The 24,446-nt window shown below is 46.5% G+C and overlaps 1 protein-coding gene across 2 annotated transcripts in view; it reads left to right on the forward strand.

Moving 5' to 3' along the window:
• The first annotated feature begins 1,603 nt into the window (after positions 1-1,603).
• PHLDB2 (pleckstrin homology like domain family B member 2) overlaps positions 1,604-24,446 on the forward strand; it is a 71,187-nt gene continuing 48,344 nt past the window's right edge. Inside the window, exons 1-3 of one of the 2 annotated variants that reach the window (XM_075169059.1) lie at positions 1,604-1,686; positions 10,484-10,593; positions 13,945-15,293. In XM_075169059.1, coding sequence (XP_075025160.1) covers positions 10,545-10,593; positions 13,945-15,293 — 1,398 coding nt within the window. In that variant the 5' untranslated portion in view covers positions 1,604-1,686; positions 10,484-10,544. The remainder of the gene's footprint in view (positions 1,687-10,483; positions 10,594-13,944; positions 15,294-24,446) is intronic. The other variant, XM_075169067.1, reaches the window with a different exon arrangement.

Genomic DNA, 24,446 nt, shown 5'->3' on the forward strand with positions numbered 1-24,446 from the left:
ACAGTAACTAGTCTCAAATGTTGTCTTTTTATACGTGAACTAGGACACCAGGACAGCCAAGGCCATTTCTTTTTTTTTTTTAATATTCTCTGGTACTGTGGGTGTTACTATACAGATTCCAGATTTTAATGAGTTATTACAAAGTTTATATTGTGGTAAAGTAACGGTTTTAGCCAAGTAAAATATCCCCTGGAATACGCAAGGCAGGAACCGGATCACAACGCACCCCGTTTCCCCACGGCAGATGGGAACAGCCAGCAATCGCGTTAGCGGTTTACATCTGCCAAGTGCCGCGTGAGCTTCAACTCATCCCGCGGGACCCCTGTTTAGCAGGTACGTGCTGCAGCCCCCGAATTTCCTCTTTGGGAAACAAACAGGGAAAGGTAGAGCGACGAGGCCACACAGCACGAAACCAGATCGCTATGCAGGATACCCTGGCTGGCTCGCTGCCCTGAGCACAGCCCTCCAGGCTGGCTCGCGTCTCTCATCGCTGGAGTTTTCCTTACCAAGCTGACACTATACGTGCGCTCGGAAAGCGAAGGTTCGTGATATGCCCTGGGCTCCCTGCACCCACTGATGCCGGGGGTGGGACGACACCTCCCCGGAGGCTCTTCGCCCTTTTTGTTTTCCTCGGTAACAGCTGCAACCCAGCGGTTAGCCTTGCTGCCTCTGTCCCTGAGCGGCTCCTGAGCGGGGACCTCTGAAGGGGTCTAGATTGGCGCCCCAGCCACTCGCCAAACATGGGGCAGGCAAGGCGCGCTTTGCTGAGCTGGTGTTGGTTTGTACGCTTGCTTGGGTTTAACAGCCCCGCCAGCGAGGCCCGGCTGGGCTCACCGGCCGGCTCCCCACTTCGGGACAGCAAAATGCTGGTGGTGGCAGCTGCCACTTGCGTGCATCCTTCGCTGATGCATGGGGCCTGGATGGGGGTCTTTTGGGGGCCCTGTGTCTGTATACCCATATATGTATGTATGTATACACACATACATGCACGTGTATTTTTTTCAGGTGAGGCTTCTAGCAGGCGGCAGCAGGGTGTGACCCCGGGCTGCGGCGAGCGGCAGGGACGGCTCCCCCGGATTTGGGAGGGCGGAGGGCAGCCCCCTCTCCAACACGGCTCCCCCGGGGACGAGGAGGAGAAGGAGAGAGGGCGCAGGTGAACGCACCCCCAGCCCCAGGCAAGGAAAACCGGGCCCGCGCCCTCCCAGAGCCGCCCTGTTCGCTCGGCTAATCTCGCGGGCAGGAAATGCCTCACGATTCATATTTACGGGTCGCGCAGCGCCGGCAGCGGCCGCTCCGCCGGCGGTCCCCCCCGGGGCGGCCCCGGCAAGACCCCGCCGCCTCCTCGGCCGAGCCCCCCGGCCCCGCGCTGTCGGTATCCCCGTGCGCGTCTCCCTCTTTTCGCCCGTCTACCTTCCGCCCCCCACCCCTCTTCCGCCTCCTCTTCGGCCGCCCCGCTCCCGCGACCCCGGCCTGAGGGGAGCGAACCATTCCGCCCGCGGGGGTGCCCCACGCCCCAGTCCCGCCGGGGGGCGGGCGCGCCCCTGCGCGGGGCGGCGCTGGCTGCCGCGCGGGGGGCGGCTCCCGGCGGCGGCGGCGGCGGCGGGGGGAGGCGGGAGCGGCGGCGCTAGCAGCGGCGGCCGGGCGGGCAGCGGGATGCACGGGGGGCAGCGGCGGCAGGAGGCGGCGGTGAGTGCGGGGCCGGGGGAAGCGCCGTCCCGTGGGGTGGCTGTAGCGCTCCCGGGCCGCGGCGGCTCCGCTCTCGGCGGCGGAGCCCTGCGGGGCTGCTCGCGGGGACGGGGAGAGGGTCCCCCCCGGGCGCGCAGAGCCCGGGCTGACGCCGGCTCAGCTGCTCACAGCTGTCCCCGGTTTTTGGCTACTTTTAGGGGAGTTTGTGCCAAACCCCTCCGCTCCCCCACCCCGTTTCTGACGGGTGGGGGTGGCGGGGTCCCCCCTCGCCGCCCGGCTGGGCAGAGACCCTGCAGCTAAAAGGGACGGGGCTCCCCCCGTGTCCTTTCGGCGCCAGTCGCCTCTCCCTCTTTGTCCGGGTGTTTCCCCCCGGTGCTGGCGAGCGCTGCCGCGTCCCCGCCGGCGAACAAAGCCTTTGCCCCGGCCAGCGGCGGAGGCGTCCGTCCCCGCGCGTCCGTGGGCCGAGGAGGCAAGGGAGGAACCGCGGGGCTTGGCTCGGTTTGGTTTTTCCATCGCCAATAATCTACCTGGCGGAGGGGAAGACGTAGGACTGGGCTCTTTGTCCACGCTTCTTTGTTAGGGTGGTGGCTTTTAAAGCCTCCTGCGGCTGTGCGGGGGCTGCTGTGCCCGGCGGAGGTGGGTTTCTCCCAGGGCTGAGCTGGTGATGGATGCCGTCTCGGCATCGCTGGAGTTCAGCAGCAGGAATCCGGCATTACGTCTGATTGGCTTGTGGAAATCAAGGGTTTTGGGCTCGGTCTCTCCTGACAGATTTAGAGCTCGTAAGTTATCCCTCGAGTAGCCCTGTCTGTCAGCAGCCGGGGCCGGGGTGTGCTTCGGTGGCTCCCGGAGCCGCACGCTCGGTGGTGAATTCAGCGTGGAGATCAGAGCCTTTTCGGAGAGCTACCTGCTGCCCACCAGCAAGAGGAGGGACGGGCAGGAAACTGACAGTCCCCGCTCCTTCTCCTCCTACTCCAAAGCCGCCTGAGGAATTTCCCCATGTGCGGAAGTGTAAATAGACTGGCTGTGCTTGCATAAAGGCTCAAGAGATGGGCTTTCTGCTCCTGCCACCGACTGCTTGTGTGATCTTAAACACATGGCTTTTGTCACCAGTTCTTTTTTCCCCAAATGCTCATCTTGTCAACGTGTCATCTTGTCTGCACGCCTTGACTCTGCACGTGCCCGGATCCTCCCTGTCTGTATCTCCAGGGCAGCTGGGTGGACATGTTGCCAGTCAGAACATGGTGAATATTTCATCTTTGTGCCACACACTCCCTCTCTTGTGGGGGAAGAGGGAGACGAGAGAGGCAGGTTTGCAAGTTCTCAATTTGGTGAACTACTCAATTTTTCCTTTCCCCATATTCTCATAGATAAGGTCCCCAAAGATAAGGTATTAACGTGGGAAAGGAAGAGAGATGTGAGGAGGCAAGGCATGGTAGTGCCAAATGGAATCGCAAAGGATGAGGATGGGCTTGCTTTCCCACAGCAGAAGGAAGCAATGTAGGAGAGAAAGGAGACAAAGTAATCAGAAGATGGAAGAGTGCCTACCTTTGCTGTCAAGTGGAGGAGTAGGCTGAACTAGGAGGGTAACAGAGAGGGAGACTTTTAGGGCAATCAAATAGTAACACCATATCATTTCCAGAGCCAATAGTACCATTTTTGTTCGTTTTACGCAGATCCTTTTCCACACCAGAAAATTATTTCCCTTCCAGTTTGACAAATGCTAAATTGACTCTTTTGTGTGCCCATGTTTTTACTGAGGGAATGGAAATCTTTGGCAGCAACCAGAACAGGAAGAGTAGTCATTTTTTCCATTTTTTCCATATCAGTTACTGTCTATGCTTATCAGATACAATTAGCAGCCAGCTCCTTGAAAGTATGCAACGGCACCCATTGACCATTGTTGGGTCGGAACAAAGTCTGTCATGAAAAATTTGGAGTATTTTGGGTTTAGATAGGAAGCAGAGAATGGGTGAGGTAAAGATTGCAGGTCCACCTTGAGGCTGGAGTTAGATTAGAAGGACTCAAGGGGTTTGGAGGGGAAGATCTTGTCTATCTTTTCCACTTGAAGATCCAGAGAAAAGCTGAAATAACGAAAGCAGGTGTGGGGAAGTGCTGGTGATTGTTTATGGAGGAACTGATACTGTGTTCACTGCACCTGGGGTGTAGTCTCTTCATTTTCATTTGTTAACACAAACAGTTAATTCTGGTGTGTAGTAACTGCCAGTATAGCAAACAGTGCTTCCCATTGAATTAACCGAACAGCTATAAGACGATGCCCTGTTTTGGGTGCTCAGAGCAGATGCTGTTCATTTAGGTTTTGTTTTAGACCGGTGGGGCACATCCGAGATGCCACGGAAATCAAAGGGGAGTTTTCCCCTGTAGAAGGTCTTCCAAAGCCTGCAATATAGGAGTGAACTCCATAAATGTGACCAGGCTTGTTTTTTCTTACTTAAATCTCATGCAGGTGGGATCAGTTTTTTAGTGAACCATATTATTTAACTTCCTTAATTATACTAAATGGTGTAACTGCGGGTATAGTACCTGTATTCCTCGCTTGAGGGAACGCAGTCCTGGGACTTGCTGATTAATGCTGCCCTGTATTTGTGCAGGCAGGCCCATGGCTCGGTAGCACAACAGCCACGGCGGATGCCTCTTGAGCTGTCGCTGTCATGATGCGGTGTGCCAAGCAAGTGTGATGTGATGATTTAGTCTGGGGGCACGCTCGCTGCCCTGAGAGTGCTGGAAAAGGAAGAAGCGTTAAAGAGCTAGAGGGGGCGTTTGGAAATATGGGGCAAGCATCTCAGGAAGGAGACAAATTGAGGAGAAATGGACAAGCGAAATAAGAGAAACAGAAACTGTCAGAATAAGTGGGCACTGGAGGGAACTGATTAACGAAAGGAAGTGACAGGCACAAAGTGGCAGTGAAAGAAATCAGCACAGAGGAAAGCAGATCGTGGGCAAAGGTTGTCTGAGAGAGTGGGAAAATGCAATAGACAGGAAAAAAATGGTAAGGGCATCCAAGAAGGCCAGAAAAAAAAAAAAAAGAGACAAAGGGAGTAGATGATCTTTGAAGCTGCTCTGATTAGTTTTTCTAGCTGCTTAGATTTTCTGGGACTTACCTGCTGTGTATGGCAAGCTCTCACTGAATTTGTTAGGGGCATCCTAGAGGCAAGTTTATCATGTCAGGTAGGGTGGGAATGGAGAAACTACTTTAGCGCCTTTCTGCTCTTATACAGTGAGAATTTCTGCTCCTGTACAATATGAATTTGGATTCATAATTGTTTTTCATTCAACCTCCTTCCTGAAATTTTAGATGAAGAAAGTCTGTATTTCCTGGGCTTCAGGAGTGATAATTATATTGGTCTAGAATATTTATGTACATTTATTACTACACCAGCTATGTTGTTTGCTCTGGGTTTTGTTAGTCTGCCCAATGAGATATAAGCAATCACAGTCCACCAGCCACCAGCAGAGCTTTCTATTTGCCATGTCTGCGTGAATTTTTTAAGTCTCGATTTGCAAATCTTTTGAGCACATTCAAATTTTCAATAGGCGAGGAGTTAATGAAATAGTGTCAGAATAATACCAGGGAGCTCGTTGTTACTGGCGTGAGACGAATCAGTTATTGGGTCAGATAACTGACTCTTAAGCTTAACTACCAGAAAGGTACCAATATAGAAAAGAGGAGTAAGACTTGAGGTTGGCTTGTCCTCTGCCAGCCCTGTTTTTCTGCATGAAGAAAGGAATTCATTGTTTTAACAGAAATCTCTTCTAATACATTTTTACTTGTTGGTGGCTTTTGTTTGGGCAGAAAAGAATTAACTCTCCTTCTCACCTCAACTTATCTCATTGAACTAGTCCAGATGAAACAGTGGTTTGTGTGACTGCAAAAGAAGGAGGAGGCAGTGATGTCTACTAAAATAATGCGATTTGAGTAGGTGGTCTAATCTCTTGTCCTACCAAATGCATAGGAATGAGATTAGATTCATTGAAATGTGTACTTTACCAGTTTCAATTTCAGGTGAGAGTAGCTATTATGGCACAAAAGTTATAAAGCTTGAATATTTTCACTGTAATTTTTATTTGGACGCACTCAGCAGTCGGTGTCTCTTACGTAAATCGTTTACATCTGAATCTGTAGTCACCAAACTGTAGTATTTACATGGTAATGAATGTTTTCATTTTTGATGCGCATTTAAAATTGTCAGTTGTCATGACCTGATTAAAATGACTACATGGTTTCCATCTACTGGAAAGAGCAATTGATTTGACAATGCCTACAACATCAATCCTTATCAAGTAGGAGAGAATCATGCTCATACAGTAGGACAGAACAATTAAAAATGTTGTATTTGTGTGCAATTTTTGAAGCAGTTGGGGTAGTTATTCCAGTAAAATAGATGTGGTTTATGAGGGGAATAAAGTTATTCCGTGTTTTCTGTTGTTGTTGCATTGCCCTTTTTCTGCTCCTTCTCCAATATCCAACATGACAGTTTCTCAGAGGAAGAGATAAGCCGTAAGAGCGACTTCCTCTGCCGCTCCCTTTTCCACATCAGAAACCTGCAGGATTGCGAGGGAGTGACTTAGCCAAATCTGATTCACAGATATTTGATTTTTAATTTACTTAGTGTTGGTGAAGGTGCCAAGCTGTGAGCTTTGGGAACTAAAACACCCTGTGCCTGTAACCAGACCTGGTGCTCGCTGGCATCGCAGGGACCAATGTATTGCAGGACCCATATCGTGAAAAGCCAGGGACTGAGCAGATTTCAGGGCTCTGCTGGCAGGAAATTAGCTGTAGCTTAGGGTCTAGTATATTGTGTTGTGGGGGAGGAGGAGGAGGAAGAGGAAATGAAGAAGGATGTTTAAGGCGACCTTTAGATAACAGCCTTGCCGAGTTGCCCAGTTTTTGGCAGAGATGGCTCTCTCTTAAGGATGTCTCCATTCGCTAGTTTATGGGTACAGAATCTCCACCAAATTATGCAGGTGCCTTTCTGTGAATATATTGTTTTAATTTGACAGTAGGCTTTAAGGGGTTGGGGAAAGATGGATTTACACTTAAGTGTTTTTGGAGATAAACTATAGATCCCGATGAGTTTTACTTTCTCATCACTTTGAGCCTATCAAGACTTCTGTTTGTAAATAAGCAAAGTAAGTCAGGGGAGAAAAACAGGCTTGATTTAATCAGGAGCAAGTACATTGTCCTCAGATCATGCAGGAAAAAGGTAAATCAGCTTGGTAATGGAGCAGTCCATTTATGCACGTAGCTGTGCTATACCGTGGGAAAGTTAAGTGTCCGGGCACCAAACCCATCGGCACTCCTTCACCAAATTTTGTTCAGGGTGTGAAAATTTAAGAGGCTTTCTTGTTTCCAAAACAGTGTGTGTTTTACTGGAACAGTTGAAACAGACCCTGATCATTTGAAAACCTTCTTGTTTCAGAACAAATTCAACTCTAATGATGTTGTGCGGACGGTGGCAATGATGGGTTTTTTTATCCTCGCCCTCCATCACTTGGGGTTTCATCTGTTTTCCATGGGTGGCTGTACACTGCCGTAGGAGTTTCTGAAGAGAAGTGTCAGAGACAGGAGAGGGGACAGGAGCTGCCGGGAACCACTGGTAATGTTTTGCGAGAGACTGAAAATGAAGAGCAGAAAAGCCTTAAAGAAGAGATGGACAAATTTGAGAGCTTTGTTTAAAATTGGCTATTTATTTTCAGTCAGAGGAGCACTTTAGCAATGCCTGAAGCACTGCAACCCACTCGGTTGGTAATGTAAGAACGAAGTGGGTGCCGCAGCAGACTCTGCTAAAGAGAGGTGGGTATCAGCCCAGGCAGAAGTAAAGGAAGGGGAGAGAAACTATGTGCTGAGAAAACGTCGCCCTAAATCTATGGACTAAATGCTGGGTAGAGCTGTACCTGCGGCTTGGTTGAGCTGCAGCTCTAGGCTCCTACGCCAAGGGAAAGGCGTTTTTACTGTAAAGCCACCCTGTGTTATAATATCTTAAAATTGGAATCCTTTGTTTGACTCGCCGCCTGTTTGAGTTGTGAATCACTGTTTGTTCTGGTCGTTAGTGAAACAAAACTTAATTTGGCCTGGGCACTGTAGAGATGAAACATGATTGGTAATGCTGTATACATTCACTTCAGACGACTTTATAAATCCCAGATGAAATCATTTTGCTTCGTTCCAGCCAAGGCAGAGCGCGGCATGTGCTCTGTAACAAGAGTCAGCCTCGCTAGTTGTTGGATGAGGCCCTGCATAACCCTCATCTGAAAGAATACGATTTCATGAGAGCAGATAAACTGTGAATTTTGAGCTGTTCATTTGCTTAGCTCATTAGTTCATTGATTGTTTCTTTTTTGTGCTCACAGTGGAGAGTTTTAGAAAGTTCTTCCCCACTAAAAATCCAATTATTGCTAGATGACGACTACTGTGATCTCTCATCCTCTAAGAAGAGAGATGTCTAATGAGTTCTCAAACTTGAACTGAAACCATATAAATATTTAACCTTAAAAAAGACATTTTTCCTTTCAGCTATTAGCAAACTCAGGTATTCACCGAACTGAATTGAAGATTGAATTTTCAATTACGTAGAAACCCTTTGTCTCAGCTGTTCTCTCCTTAATGTTTGTCACATTGATTAAGTGGTAGCCATCATCTTATGAGATAGAAAGGATGGGTTTTTTGGTGATCTTGCCAATTATTTTAACCATAAAGCAGCAATGTTAGAGACACAGGAAAACCAATTATACCTTTTCCTTTTTTTTAAAGCAACACTTTCTTCTGTCTTTTAATTCCAAGTTGTCCATATTTTAGTTTTCTGTTCGATGATATAATTATACTTTTGTTACAGAACAGTGTGAAATGTTGAGAGTCACTAGCTTTCTGTGTCAAGTTGAACATGTCCTGAAAAGTTAAATTTTTGGTTCTTTTCTGGGGAGCTCTGGGCTTGAAGTGCAGTATTCTTAATAAAGATTACACAAGCGATGTGCCAAGACAGCAACATAGTGGCAGTTTTAACAGGATTTCTGTCCCAGTCCTTCACGTTTCGCAGGCAGGCAAAAGGCAGAGAGCCAGTCGACAGTGGGAGAACCGCTGTTAGCTCTTGCCGGGGCCAGCTGCCTGTCAGCCGCAGCCCTGCCGGGGGGTCCGCAGGCAGCCCCCCAGCCCCACTCCTGGCAAGGAAGGCGCCTGGGGTGCTACGCAGGCTTCGAGTTTGGAGGGTGCGAGGCAAGCTGTACGGAATAAAGGAAGGAGTCTCTCTGTGGGGTGGAAGACCCAGTGGGGTGAAAAGGATAGTAAATGTTTCACGTCAACAAAATAACCTGTTGAGTGTGAAACTTGGGTTGAGAAGCTCTCTGCTGTCCAGGCTGGTACCCACCATCTGCTCTGGAGAACTTCAGTCCTGTGGTGCTGGAGAGGGCAGACGTGGTGGGTGAGTCCCCCCAGGAGGTATGGCACTCTGAGGGTCTCCTTCCTTATCCTTGGAGAGCAGCGCCGTTTTTGGGGAGCCGTGGGCTGCGTGCTCCAGAGGAGGCTGTCAGGGTGAAGCCCCCCTCGCTGTGTGGGGGGGAGAGGCACCTGATGGGGTGGAAACTCTCTCCTTAGCAATGAGAAATGACCTCTGCAGGGAAAGAAAAAGCACTGCGAAGTGAGACCAGCGCAGGGGGATTCCTGGGGGAGCAGAGGGGAGGGACGGGGTGGGAGAGCACCTTGGGAGGAGCAGGTGAGGGCGAAGCCAGAGGTGACGGCAAAGGAGCATCCCTCTGCGGGGATTAGCAGCCAGCGCCCTTCTCCCAGGGCTGCCCTCCCAGGAGAATGACGTGAAAAAGCACGGCACGAAAAGTCTGTGCAACAGAGACCTAAAACATTGCGGCTGTGACGACTGCTCTTAATTAAATAGGTGGCTCGTCTCTAGACAGCCCCAGACATCTGTCTCCATTCTTCACTTGTTTTTCTGCCGCGTTTCTATTTGCTTGTCCAGAGTTAAAGCCCAGAGGACCTACAGATGGTCACCATTAATTTTGTCACTTGATGCAACTTTTTTTAAAGCTTTTTTGTCAACCTTTTAAAAACAGATGTGTGTATAAAAAAAATAAATCAATCTTTTAATAGAGCAACTCACTAGAGATCTTCTATTTGGATTTAGATTTAATTTTAGTCTTTAGCGGCTGGGATTTAATTTTGGCATTTCTTTTAAGCCAAGTCTCTCTTATAGCTATATCACTTTTTTGGTTTTTTTTTTTTTTTTTGATAAACTTTAAAGAATCTCTGTGCATTCCTAGTCTTGCTTCTTTGGAACCTCAGAAATCATTGCATGCCAAAACATTTTTTGTGTTTTGGATCGCATACCTGTTTTTGCATAGGTTTCTTCATGATTGCAGGATGCTGGTGGTGCGTGGGCTGAAATTGGGCTATGGGCTTTCAAAAATAAAATCTTCAGCAGAAAAGTCCAACCTTGTTAATGATTTCTTAAGGAAGCCACAGGATCGTAGACAAAACTCACTTACTGTGACTAGTAACTGCCTGCACAGAGTCAGGATCATAGATAACAGCTGATTATCAAATCAAATTATATGGACTTTTAAATTGATAAAACAACTGCAGACAGTTTTTTACATAGTCTCCACATTAAACATGGAGTGCCCTTTCCAAATATCTTTTAACACATTTCTTTTTGAGTTGTCTCTGGAAATGTTACCATAAGAAAAGCCAATTTTGGTCTATGTTATACACTTGAAAAACGTTCTCAGAATACGCTTAACACAACATTTTTTTCTTTTGTTACTTTATTTGCAGGTCAAAATTTATATGGTTCACTCAAATTAGCGTTGTTTTAACCATCCTGTAGAAGACGAATATGATGCCGAACAGAAGTAACCTCTCCTCCTTTCAGAATGTTGGATCAGGTAATCAATTAACAAATATGAAGTTTGTTTGTAAAGGTACTGAGATCTTTCAGAATTTATTACTGATTTTGGTCCTTTAATTCTCCTGACACATGAATAGGGTCAGCACTCTGTTCTTATTCCATGTCTAACTCCATTTACCAGCCAAAATAAGGCCACAGCTGGATACGCTGCAGACAGCCAACCCTCCCCCATCAGTTTAATGCCTGGCTGGAATAGATATCAGTGACCCCCAGCTAAACAACTCGGGAAAGGAAGAAAAGGAATGAGGAGAAAAAGAAGAAAATAAAAAAAAATGGAAGAATTTCCTTCTGTATAGCTCCAGGCAGCAAATACTTTGCTAAACAGAGAAGCCGTGTGCCGAAGGTTACCGAGCGAAAGCTGGGGCTGACCTGGATGCGGGATGGGTTCAGGGCACGCCACGTGCCGGCGCTCCCGGCCTTGGTCCCTATAGCTGCATGCGAAGGCAGCGTCAGCCAGGATGTGTAACGCATCCTGGCATATTCATAAAGTCTCATCCCAAACATTACCCTAAAAATAAACAAAACAAACAAGATCTGGTTTGTGGGAAGCAGCTATGGTTCAGCTAAACATGTGCTGTCCAGTTGGGACTTAACCGTATGATTGCGGGCGCTGTGGTGCTGGAACCAAAAACGCAGAAGAACTGGCATAAGGTGTAGTAGAGAAAAGTTGAATCCAGTGGCTACACAAAGGTATCATGACCTTTTCTTACTGTACTTGTTTGGATTTCAAGTACAATGAACCCTTCATTGCTGTGGTGAACAGGCCTGAAAGTTTCCATGAGCTAACTTGTTTTTTGGCAAAAGCATCCAGCCTTTGTAGGATTAAATGTGCCCTACTGGTGTTGCAAGGGAGTAATAAACAATTATTAATGTCCCATTAATGTGTCTGCTAAGCTATTTATATAGGAGCCAGTGGAATTTATGCAAAAACATTTGAACTTCAGCTGTGTTCAAGTTATGATTTGGACAGAACCGTTTTGATATGACATTAGCTTTCAATTTTAAGAGAGATTAAGAAGAGGGAAGGAGAAAGAGAGACAAAGATGGAAATTAGGTTCCATTCCACAATGGAAGGCTAAGTATACAAGGCATATACATTGTGCTTTATATCTGTGCTCTTAAATAACTTTTACATCTTGTTCTTCTTTTATAACACCACTAATATGATGAATGTTTGATCTTTTCCAGATGATTTTGTCTTGTCCTGACAAGAGTTCTGTTGAACATGGGTCACGTTCCTCCTTTTGTTCATTTGAACTTCATCACTGCTGTTGATCAAAAGTTGTGAAAATAGCTAAAAAATGTCAAGTAAAATATTAAATTATAAGAAACTGCAGTTTCACTGCTCACAGCGGTGATGGTCTGACAGAGAGCTCTGTGAACTTATTGGTTCAAAGGCAACTTCGGTAGCTCTATCATCATAACAAATGTGTTGAAATTACAGCAAATAAAATCACAGTCAGCACAAAAATATTAAAATCTGTGTAGTGGTAAACCTGAGGCTTGGTTTTGAAGCTGCAAGTTAAAGTTTTTGGGCACTACCAGAACTTGTAATTAACACATGCTTAGCCAAGTCCCCTATGCTCAAGAAGGTGTTTGATTTCCATCCTCTCCTCCCGCCCCCGCCATGATGCTGACTCCTTTTATCTTCTGCCTATTCAATTACATTATTAATGATGGTTACCTTTGTTCTTAAACTCATGGGTTTGTTCCTTAAGAATTGAGAAGAATGTGTTGTTACACACTTAGACTTACCACAGTTTGCGTAGAGAAAGCCTGTGCAACAGAGCTCTATTGAATGATGCCCTGGACAGTAATGAATTCCAGGGTTTTTTGCCTTGTTAGCAAGGAAGGTCCCAGAAACGAGGACCCGCTCAAAGAATGCATTGCTAGATATCTGAACCTAGTGATCCTCAACAAAACAGGATCATATCAGGTCTGGTTGGGGGGTGGCAATCCGAGTTTTGTGTCTAGGTTCATATAATTATCTGAAGTGGTACTTGGAAGAGGATTAAAGTATTGCCTCTGAGGATTTTAAAGGCACTTTACACATTTGGATGTTAGGTTTTGCTGCCGAGTGACAAGCTGAGATTAGGTTTCTCACGAGGTGGCTGAAGTCACAGGTGAAATGTGACTAAGCCAAGAGTAAATCCCAGATTTGACCCTTATTTTCAGAAGCAACACTCGCTGGCACTGCAGGAACCGACACTGAGGAGTGCTTTCTTAGTTCGAAGCACAGCCTAGCACATCTAAGGAGCTGCTGTAAATGTTAATGGTGCCATTTCTACATCAGCTGAGGTCTAAGTGCAAGCCTGCTGGGGGGTCCTGTGTATCTCCTGCAGTGACTGACATTGTCAGGAGCTGAATTCCTTTCTTTGCTTTTGGCAAAGTGGGGCTCAGAACTGTAGGCCGGAGCTTGACACATCGTTGAACAATAGCACCCACCACAGCAAAGGCTTTTTTGGTCGGTGTCCTCTTCCAGAATATAAATTATAATTCTGAACAAGCATTAGGACCTGGAACATTAAAACCCTGTCAGTGTTTTTAATGGTCATGTGATATTGTTGTTTTGAATGAAGTCACGGAGCCTAGCATTATACTTCCTTAAGGCTATCTTTTAACTAAAGTGCTCTTTGCAGATGTAGTTAGAGCTTTGTATTTTAAGAGCACTGAGCTGAAACATCTTGAAAAACAGGCCTCGGTTTTGTACTTTTCCATGAAGCTTTGCATGACAATCCACAGAGTAAGCAGAAAGGTGACAAACTCCTAGTGAGCTTTGACTTGAGCTCATTAGTATATTGGGGCTCAGATGGCTAGCTGCACAGGTTAAAAGAAAAGGTGGTCCAGAGCAGTATCTTATGTTCCGTATCCTGAGCCCTGGGAGACCTGCGTTCAGTTCTTTACTCTGCTGTCTGCTTGCATCTTCTCCTTGCACCTCAGTTCCTCAGCTGTAAAACATCAGGACAGCAATGCTTCCTTACTTCACGGACACCTTAGGAGGCTCAGGATTGTAAAGGCTGGGCCACAGACTCCTGCAATGGATAGGACACCAGAGAAAGAGTCTAGCCTCTTTCCAACTGTGTTGCTGATTTGTAGTATGAATTTGGTGATGTCCCTCTACCCCTTCTTTTTTAGTCTCCATCTTTTGCAAAAACAGAGATGGGAAAGTTGTGCATCCCCTCCTTTGCTTAATGATCTGAGTCACATTTATTACAAGCACAGTAATTATTGCAAAAAGTGTTCTTTTCAAGTTAATGTGCAGGCATGCACATGCAAGAGGCTACTTACTTGCTAAAAACCTTTTCTTCTTGTTTTCTTTTCCTTACAGATTCCAGTAAGATTATGGCAGAGTATAGCCACACACAAAACCAGATGGAATTACAAAATGCTAGTTTGGGAAAGGGTTCTGTGGCAAATTCCCTTGAAAATGGTCTCCAGGATATTATGGAAAACCTCAACCCGAAAAAATATTCATCAAGTCTCAAATTTAAAACAAACGGGGACTATGCTGGCTCGTATTTAACCCTTTCACAACCCATGCCAGTTAAACCTAATCCTTCCTCCAGTGTTAAAAATATACACTCTATTACCAAAATTCAGGGAGGCAAGCAGTTCCCCTGCGAAAGCCCATATCTTCCAGATAAAAGCATCTCTGTAAAGCATTTGGGTTCTGTATCGGGCACATCTCCATCCCTCAGCGGGTACAGTTTAGGAAGGACAGACTTTGACATTCATGCCAGCAGAGAAAATGAAAAATCCCTTGGACAAATGGATAAGTTTCTCTACTCAAAGTACAGTCAGAAAAACAAATCATATGACAACGTCTACTTCCCAGGAATGCTGGAGACGAAGAAGATCTCGGGCTCTCTTCTGACCATGTGGAATGGAAGTTCAGGGAATGAGCTGATGTTTTCACCTGCTAGCAATTCGGGGGCGGCCAGCATGCCTTCTAGCCCAAAGCAAGGCAGGAGGATGAATATTGAAGACAGCCTGGCCATTCACATAAAACCAGTTAAGCACAAGGACGTGATGATGGAGACTCTGGGTTCACGGCCTAGGAAATACTCTGCTGGATCTCTAAGTCATATGGGAATGTACAGTCGTTCCCTACCCAGACTTTATAAATCAACAGAAAGCCAGCTGGTGCCATTAAGTTTGCCCCCCAGAAGCTCTCTGGGTAATACTAAAAGGAAAAAACTTGGAGAAAAAGATCTACCTCAGAATGCTTTAGACGCTGATAATTACCTGAATTTTTCTTCTTGCAGCTCAGGGGTTTCACCACATGCAAATTCTGTCTCTGGGAATAATCCCTACGTCAGTTCAACTCTTAGTGTTCCTGCAAGCCCTCGAATTGCGAAAAAAATGCTTTTAGCACCCTCTTCCCCATATCTTTCTGATGATTTCGACAGACTTGGACTCTCAGGAACAAGTCCCAGTAGTTCTTTCTCCCCCCTGGATTTTGACAGGTCGTTCTCTGTCCGAAGAAACCTTTCCACCAGTTCCATGGAACTTGACGACCCAGATCTGGAAAGTTACAGGCAGACGCCAAACTCGCTGCAAGCGTCCATGCGAGAGCGGAAGAACAGCATTAGCTCCATTTCGGGAAGAGAAGACCTCATGGACTATCACAGGAGGCAGAGGGAAGAGCGGCTTCGGGAGCAGGAGATGGAACGGCTGGTAATTTTTTCTCTTCCTCTTAGTTTTTCGTGGCAGTCAGCATTTGCAGAATGTCCATCCCAGATCTAGCCATCAGGAGGGTACAGCAAAGCATAAGCTGCCGTGGTTTGAAATTCAAAAGTTGCCTGCTTCAGATGCCTCGTTTATTATCGCAGCCCATGAAGCTAATGCTTAAATAGCATGCTGCTGTAGCAGCTCGCATAGGCTGTACCATTCAGCCATCTTAAAAAAATGTTGGAACCCATGTAAATTGCATTCAGTCATCCTGCGGGCTCTCTTGAAATGTCTACGTACATAAAACCCACAAATTGCACTGCAGGGATCCAGCACTTTTTGTTTTAGATGATGGCACTCTTTTGTGGTAAGTGGGTAAAAAAAAATGAGACTCCGCTATAAGCTGCTCAGCCGTGTGTGCTGCGGTGTCAGGTATACATTGGTGTGGGTTCAACATCCATCATCAGAGCGTTCTCCGCTTGGCTGTGGTTTTTCCTTCTGAGTATTTTCATTAAAATATAGGCCCCCTGGCTTCTCTCCCTCCCAAATGGAGAGTGGCAGAGGGGGACAGAGTTTCTCTCTTTGTCTCTAGTCAACATGAAGCAGTGCATACGGCTTCAACTTGGGATTAAACTTGGTAGTAAAATGTAAGTTATGTATTATTGAAACAACTTTTCGGTAGGGGGGTGGAAAAAAGGTCTTCAGAACACACAAAGATGGTTGAAACAGTTTCTTATTGAAACTGTCTCTGAAAGGATACTTAGTATTTCTTTGAAAAGAGTTTTCTCAGTGGCTACAAGAGATTCTGAGCCTATTAACATGCATTCATATTGTACTGATTTTATCGTCCACATAGAAACCGAGGTCATTAGATGGGCCAATTTGTGTTACTGAGTCTTAGATTTGAGACATCAACTTTACATTTGTATGGCATTAATTCAAATCTTTGTGGATTTGAGCAAAATGGGGATAGGATACTCTTAAACCTGTCTAGTTTGCATACAGACAGCGAGCCTGCAGGGGAGTTCATTTCCCGGGCAGGCTGGGGTGAAAAGCCGTGGGGAGGCGGGATGCGGGAGCAGCAGGATGCGGGAGCGGCGGGATGCGGGAGCGGTGGGATGCCCATCAGCAACGACTAGCAATGGCCCGGTGCCTGTGCAGGGCCACCGCTCCCATTTCGAGCCGCACCTGCGAGCAGGTTCCGCTGAAGGACTGTAACCCGCTCGGGTCTCTCCCTCCCGTCTCACCGACGTCCTTGACGCAAGTTGGTGAGGAACCCGTTAGGCGGGCGGGAACCTGCCTTTTCGTCCCTATTCCACCCGGCGCTGCAGTCGACGAGATGCACGCGGTGGGTTTGCAAGACGTGAGAATGTTCCTCTTTGCCTGCTTAGAGCCAGGGCTGTAGAGGTGAGGTGCGGGCGTGAGGGGGTGGCGGGCAGTGCGCACCCCCACCCTGCCTTGCCCCCTCTGCCCCTGGAAGCCTCCGCCGGCTCCCCTCGAAGCTGCGGCTTCTCAGGAGCAGGGGGAGGGCCAGCTGCCGGTGGAAATGACTGGGCAGCTTAGGAAAGGTGGTTGCGCTTATGCACGCAAAAGCGGGAAGCATCAGCAGAAATGCTGGCGGGTTGTTTCTTCCTGCTGCCTTCTCCCTGCCGTTCCTCCGCCCCCTTTGGAAATCTCCTCTCTTCTCCCTAGTCCTGGTGTTTTGTGTGTGCAAAGTGGTGTTTGCTTCTTATCAGAGGGTTTTCCAGACAGTCGTGCTATAAAACCCGAGACAATCGATCATAAAAGACAACGTAGTAGAGCTTATTTGTATTTCAAAGAGAAGAGCTTTTTTTGTGGTGAGGGATGGAAGTTATGGGGTTGTTTCAGTACTCAGTAATGCTAAAAATTGTTCTGGTTTTATATTTGGATGTAATGACTACATTATTCTTTTCTTCACTATTTCTTTTCTTGCTGGACAATACTTCTGTCAAATCCTGATTCTTTAAAAAGAGAATCTGCAAACTGTTTTTCCAAGCACGTTGAAGCTTTTGAAAAAAGATAATGTTTTGTGTGTTGGATATAATTTGAACATGAAGGAACTTCTTCCTGCTTGAGTTCATCTTCTGTTCAGGATCCTGCTCAATATTTTTCTCCCCGCCTTGTTTTGAGCTATCTGATGGAAGAGTTGACTATCAGGAGAGTGGCTCCTTCCAATGCCTCCTTTCAGACCCTTTGAGGGTCTGAAAAATGCCATAAATAGGCTTTAAGATCTCTGAGAGGAAGGAATATATTTGTGTTTAAAAAAAAAATTAAATGAATCCCCACATCAGCTCTTTGTACGTTAGGGCCCATCTGTTTTATTTTTGTCCTTCTGAGTGGATGGGTCTATCCAAACAGGGTCTTTATACATCCAGCCTGAGTTTCCAAAGAGCAGCTTTGTCTGACCCTTGTGGAATATGAGATGGACAAAGGTTAGAGATCAGGTCTGTTCAGGTCTCTTCTTTTTTTGGAGGGGGTTGGGGAAAGGTGTGATTAAAAAAACCCAACCAAACAAGCACCCATGGATAGAAAAACTGTGTGCTTTGGGTTCTCAGGACTGGGTAAAAGTCCAGATTGAGTGGCTGGTAGATAAATGTCAGGGGAAACGTAGTCCCTCTTTGCACAAGTATTAGACTATTACGTACTGTGGTTTTTGAAGCAAGGTAGAGAGAAGGAAAATGTAGGACTACTCAGACAACTTCATGAGAAACATGAACCTCCTTTTTAGAGGATTAGACTGCTCTACAGCCCAGATAATGAAGTGGAGAACATCGTCATTTGCACCAGCACTGCCCCTGTAGATATCCTGCTGGCATAGAGTGGTTTTGGGGTGTTGTGTTTGATAGCTGCTATTCACCTCTGGTTTGTTTTTTTCAGTAAAACCTATGCACATATTGTAGTCTGTCCTAGTATCTGCCCTTGGTCTCCTCTATTTACTTTCAGTTTTTTTTTTCTTCTTCTTTTCCGTATAAATTATTCTATGAGTTTTACTTGTGCTTAGTTCACTTTTAAATGACGGAGACTCCTCTGGAAGTTTGCATTTTGAGCTGCTGCTATGGCCTGTGTATGAAACCAAATGATCTGCTGTCATTGCCCAAAGAAATAAACAGAGAATTTAAAAAATGGTGCAAACACTAAAAATAAGCATTGCAGGAGTTTTTTTGAATGATTTAAACATCTGAGTTTTAAGGTGTTCCCATGCACCAAACAGAAAAGACATGTAAGTACTTGCGTAGGATTTGGTGTTTCTCCCTCTCTCTTTCTTTTGATTTGCCTTTTATGGCTGGACTCGCCCGAACCAGCTGAAGACTGGTGCCACTTCTGTTTCGCCAGCCTGTTCCGCTGTGACTTGAGGAGCGGGAGGAACCATGATTCCCATTGCTGCCATCCCTCCGGCGTTACTGCTGAGCGCTGGGGACCGGTGGGCTGTGGGAGCGGGTGGGACGGCATGAGGTTGCTCCTGGAGCTTGCACAGGCAGCAGGCTGGTGGGTCACAGTCCGCTTCTGCTTCCCCTCCAGCCCAGCTGACTGGACATTGCATCTTGGCATAGGGGTGTTTATACAAGTTTTACACAAGCAGAAGTCGGAGTTAGCTGTTGCTGAAGCTAGCCCAGGAGCCTTATAAACAAGGAAAAAATTTATCACTGTGATCTAAGAATATTCAACGAGATTCAGTTAGCTATTGATTTTTTTTTTTTTTTTAAAGAGGAAATCTCACTCTTTTTTTCCTATCTGAGATAAAAGCCCAACTGTGGTAGCTGCTGGAACTGAAAGGCGGCCTTTCTCTTCAGCCTGTGGGGAGGTCGGGAGTGGAACAGCATGGGCAACATAGTCAGACAGATATTAAGGCCATCTGTTTTGTTTGATACCCACTCATTTGAATAGCACTGAACTTGATTTTCTACTGCTGGTTTTTAGGCAGTACAAAGTATTTCCTCTAGATGGTGGTAGGTACTTAAAAATTACATGCGCAGTATTTGCGTGATACCTTCCATAGTCCAGCTGTCTGAATGGATCTGTAAACATATGCTCGTTATTGAAGTTTTGCTAGATGCAGGAGTTGTGCTGGGAGAGATTTCAGCTTATAAGACTGATGCCTGAACAAGCAATAAAAAAATTCAAGGAGCTTATTCCATAGTCCACTTCTTCACAGTCAGAAGAGCATTGAATTTCATTAAGTTTATTCAGCAAGTAGGAAATAATACAGAATATCCCTGTGCCTGGTTTGCATTGATGTATTACAGTTTAGCAAGATGTGCTCATGTGAGGCAAAATGAAATGAAAATATTTTGGAACTTTCAAGGTGGTACTGCTTTAAAATTATGGTTAGTACAGCTTATTTAAACCTCCCATACAGCTTGGAAAAATCTCATATACATGTTTTATAAATTTATTTTGGCACTGTGTCTTTTTATAGATCCTTTAAACATAAAGTACCCAAGCTGTACATAAAAGTGTGACTTACCTCTTACAGGAACCCCAGCCAAGTAGGCAAAGGCTAGATCAAGGTAATTTTTCCCACCACTAGTATTTGACAGTCTCTATAGTGTTACAGAATAGCTACTTAGCGTCAGTTTGGTTTACTAAATGAACAAGTGCCATATAATAGGATAAAAAAAACCCTGCAGCATATAATTAATATTAACAACTCAGTAAATTTTCAGGAGCATTCAGTTTTAATTGTGTTCCAAAATATTTCTGTGGGATTTTTAATTATCCAAAGTGTGGATTAAATATACTTAATTTTTGCAGCTATATGTTTTATGCAAATGAACAATATGGGCCAGGAAGAAACCGATTTCAGAAGACCTATTTTCATTTACAGAACTGAAGTACTGCACTGGAGCTCCTTCAGGCTCCTGCCCTCAGTGCAATTTGAAAAGGAGCATCTGCATAGGTACTGTAGGGACAAAAAGGCACTGGTCTGAACAACGCTGTTATTTTGGAAGCCGACGGCATTTCCTCAGGAGCCAAATACGTGCCTGCAGATACAGGAGCTAATTCTGCAGAAAGTCGTCTGCTCGGTTCCTCCCTGGAGGCTGGCACTACTCCGTGCCACTGATCTCTCCTGCAGATACAGGAGCTAATTCTGCAGAAAGTCATCTGCTTGGTTCCTCTCTGGAGGCTGGCACTACTCCGTGCCACTGATGTCTCCTGCTTTTACCAGTCCGTTTCTTCTGTGCCTGTGCCGGGAAGGTGAGGACGAGGCGTGCCAGCCTGGTCCCTGCACCGGGTCCTCTGCGCTGAGCTGAGGTGTCTCTCTGCAGCGCTTCTCCGTGCAGGTGCCTCTGCTGTGAAAGGCTGCCTGCGCACTGACTCTGAGAGACGGACATGAAATACGGGCGCTTTTTCTGGATTCTGTGCTGCTAGTGGTAACCTCAGAGCCAAAAGACTCACTATAGCAAAACAAGACTGAAAATGAGAAAATAAATGAGGCTGGAGTGAGAAACTGGTGCAAACTGGAGGGAAGGGGAAGAACATCTGATTACATCACTGAACATGGGAAGAGCTACAGATGTCGTCTATCTGGACATCTTTAAGGACTCTGACACGGGCCCCCACAACATTTCTCTCTAAACTGGAGAGGTATTAATTTGATGGGTGGACTGTCTGGTAGGTGAGGAATTCGTTGGATGGACGCATACGGAGGGTAGTGGTCAATGGCTCAATGTCCAGATGGAGGTCGGTGATGAGTGGTGTCCCTCAGGGGTCCATATTGGGACCGGTACTGTTTAATATCTTCATCAATGACATAGTGGGATCGAGTGCACCCTCAGCAAGTTTGCAGATGACACCAAGCTGAGTGGTACGGTCAACACGCCAGAGGGACGGGATGCCATCCAGAGGGACCTAGACAAGCTTGAGAAGTGGGCCTGTGTGAACCTCATGAGGTTCAACAAGGCCAAGTGCAAGGTTCTGCACCTGGGGCAGGGCAACCCCCGCTATCAATACAGGCTGGGGGATGAAGGGATTGAGAGCAGCCCTGCCGAGAAAGACTTGGGGCTACTGGTGGACGAAAAGCTGGACGTGAGCCAGCAATGTGTGCTCGCAGCCCAGAAGGCCAACAGTGTCCTGAGCTGCATCAAAAGAAGCGTGGCCAGCAGGTCAGGGGAGGTGATTCTGCCCCTCTACTCTGCTCTGCTGAGACCCCACCTGGAGTACTGCGTCCAGCTCTGGAGCCCTCAGCACAGGAAAGACATGGACCTGTTGGAGCGGGTCTGGAGGAGGGCCACCAAAATGATCAGGGGGATGGAACGCCTCTCCTGTGAAGAAAGGCTGAGAGAGCTGGGGTTATTCAGCCTGGGGAACAGAAGGCTCCAGGGAGACCTTATTGCGGCCTTTCAATACTTAAAGGGGGGCTTTTGAGAAAGACGGCAGCAAACTTTTTAGCAGGGCCTGTTGCGACAGGACAAGGGGGAATGATTTTAAACTAAAAGAGGGTAGATTTAGACCAGATATAAGGAAGAAATTTTTTACAATGGGGGTGGTGAACCACTGGAGCGGGTTGCCCAGAGAGGTGGTAGATGCCCCATCCCTGGAAACATTCAAGGTCAGGTTGGACGGGGCTCTGAGCAACCTGATCTAGTGGAAGATGTCTCTGCCTACTGCAGTGGGGCTGGACTAGATGACCTTTAAAGGTCCCTTCCAACCCAAACTATTCTATGATTCTAACAGTTGGCGAGCTGTTCTCAGACCCAGTTAAAGTCTGGCTTTGAAATAAGCTTTTTGGTTTCTGACAGATGTGAAATCACCAGCTCCTTAGAAATGCAGGAAGGAAAAAGAGAAACTTTTCTCCTGCCTCTTGTCCGTGGGGTACTGAATGTATTTGTAAGAAAGAAAGTTTGGGGAGTTTCTGCTGCTCTCTTTCCCTTTGCCTCTTTCCCCCCCATCCTTTTTGACTAGCTGCTGCTCCAAGCTTTTGCTGTGAAGCTGGTTGTTTGCCTGCCCGTGAGGTTTTTAAAGCGCAACCGTGGAAAAGTGCTGTTCTTTGGTAGCTGGAAAGAGCAACAGCCTCTTCTTCAGGGAAAGGGAGCCCCGGCCGCACGGACTAAGCATAATTCTTGTTAGCGTCGGTCACAAAGGATAGACTGCACATGTATTTTTAATGAAATCTGGAGTTATCCAGTTGCTAATGGCACTTACCTAAAAAGCTTTCTGCTTTCCACAGCTGATTAACCAAGTCTTGCCTTGATATCTCCATATAGCATCACCTCTACGCATTTGTAAAATTCATATATGTGACATGCAGAGGATGAACAAATCCAGGAATCACTGACATGGTTGCTGTTAAAAACGTGGGAGGTATTTATCTCTCCTATTTTGGAATGTTTTTCTTTACAGTGTGCCAGGGATGTCTCTTAATGTCATTGTTAATCAATAACAGAGGAGGGTTATTATCCCCTTATCCCATCCTTCTCCTTCAGCACCTAAATTTGCAGCCATCCATAGGTGGTGTGTAGCAAGTCAGGAGTGGTGAAACTGCTCAGGCAGAAAGTGCACAAGACCTGTGTACCCCTTTTCATAGCAGGTAAGACATCCTGCTATGGAGATGTTTTAGTCTGTTAGAAAGGACATTTTATGGGGAAATACACTGAAAGGCTTACAAAGCTTGATTCAGCACCCCTCCCTCCCGCCAGAGCCAATTTTAAACCAATTTCCTTCTTTTGACATACCTTTTTTTCCCTCCGCTGTGTTCAGCGTCACAAATTACTTGTGTGGTATTTCTTGCAAAATTATTGACTGGATTTTCCATGTGCTACCGCTTTTGCACTTTTCATTGCAGGGGTGCTTTCCTAGCTCGCTGCTTGACTCAGAAATTTATGCTGGAAACAGTTAAATGTAGGTGTGCTGGACCTGGAATGAGTTGGCCGAGATGAAATGATGAGAATAGAGCGTATAAAATAACCACAGAGCTTCCTGTCCGTAAGCCTCTCGGCACATGTCAAAATAGAAGTGAGAGATATCGGTATTTCTGTAATGTGTCCGAAAGTTCATCAGGAATTTTTTGAAGACTAGCTGAGATTTTCCTGCAATTTTTAAGCTTTCCTAAGTGTCTGAGACTTGGGGGAAAAAAGAATCCCTTTTTTTTCCCCGACTGCTCAGCAAAGGGCAGGTTTGCAGAGAGAGCCCCTTACCTGAGCACTTAAGCTAGGATGCGCTTTGAAATTTGCCATTTCCTATTATTATTGAAGGGATGGAGGCTTGGCACGGGGAAACCTGATATCCCTGTTGTTGCAGGGGAGGATGGGACTTCATGTCCTGATGCCGTGTTTCCCATCTATACCCATTACGACGGTTGTAGGAAAGGGCCAGGCCCGGAGCTGTCACAACAGGGAGAGCTGCATAATTACCGGTGATCCCAGCCAGCACTTGCACAGCGCTTTAGGAATTGGGTTGCGTGGCCAAAAGACTTAGTAAGAGGGAGGATAGCGGCGTTGGAGGGGTAAGGAAGAGGCTTAGGGTCTGGCAGTGGTTGCCCGGAGGGAACAAGGCTTTGGGGAGTTATAATTATGTCGATCATTTGGGGTTGAAGGATGCCTGCAGAATCCTCTGGACCCATTTCGTGGAAAATACAAGCTAGCAATTGCTGCTCCGCAGCTGCCCAGGGCTCCGTTATTTCAGCGGCTCATCTCTGCCGGTGCCGTTACAGGAGGCTTCAGAGGAAAGCTGCAGTGGGAACCTAGGAATAAGCTACCTGAAGGCAAAATTTCTGTCTTGCGGCGCTCTCTCGGTTGGGTAGTTCTTGGAAACGGTTGGGTTCAGATGGGTTCTCCAGCTAAGAAATGCAGCTCTTAACTGCGGGTGATGCGGGGTGATGTGAACATGTATGCATACACGTGGGTAATCTCTTGGTAGCTGTATAAAAAGCTGGGTGCTTGTAAATTGTGTTAAATTTTCATAAAACTCCAAGGGCTTGCTGCAGGGAAAGAGCAGGCAATGCACGGCCCGAACTGCTTTGCTTGATTCTTGCTATCACTCGCTGTTGGGCACAGAGAGTGTTAGGACTGTCAGAAATAGCTGCTTTGCAAGTTCTGTTTGCAAATGTTATGCCAGGTAGAGCTTGGAAAGCGAATACTTCTGCAGTGGTTCCTGGCGGGGGGGGGGGACTGAGGATTTGGGGGTTTTTTGGCTTTCTTT

The sequence above is a fragment of the Calonectris borealis genome, chromosome 1, assembly GCF_964195595.1.
Source record: "Calonectris borealis chromosome 1, bCalBor7.hap1.2, whole genome shotgun sequence".
NCBI lineage: Eukaryota > Metazoa > Chordata > Aves > Procellariiformes > Procellariidae > Calonectris > Calonectris borealis.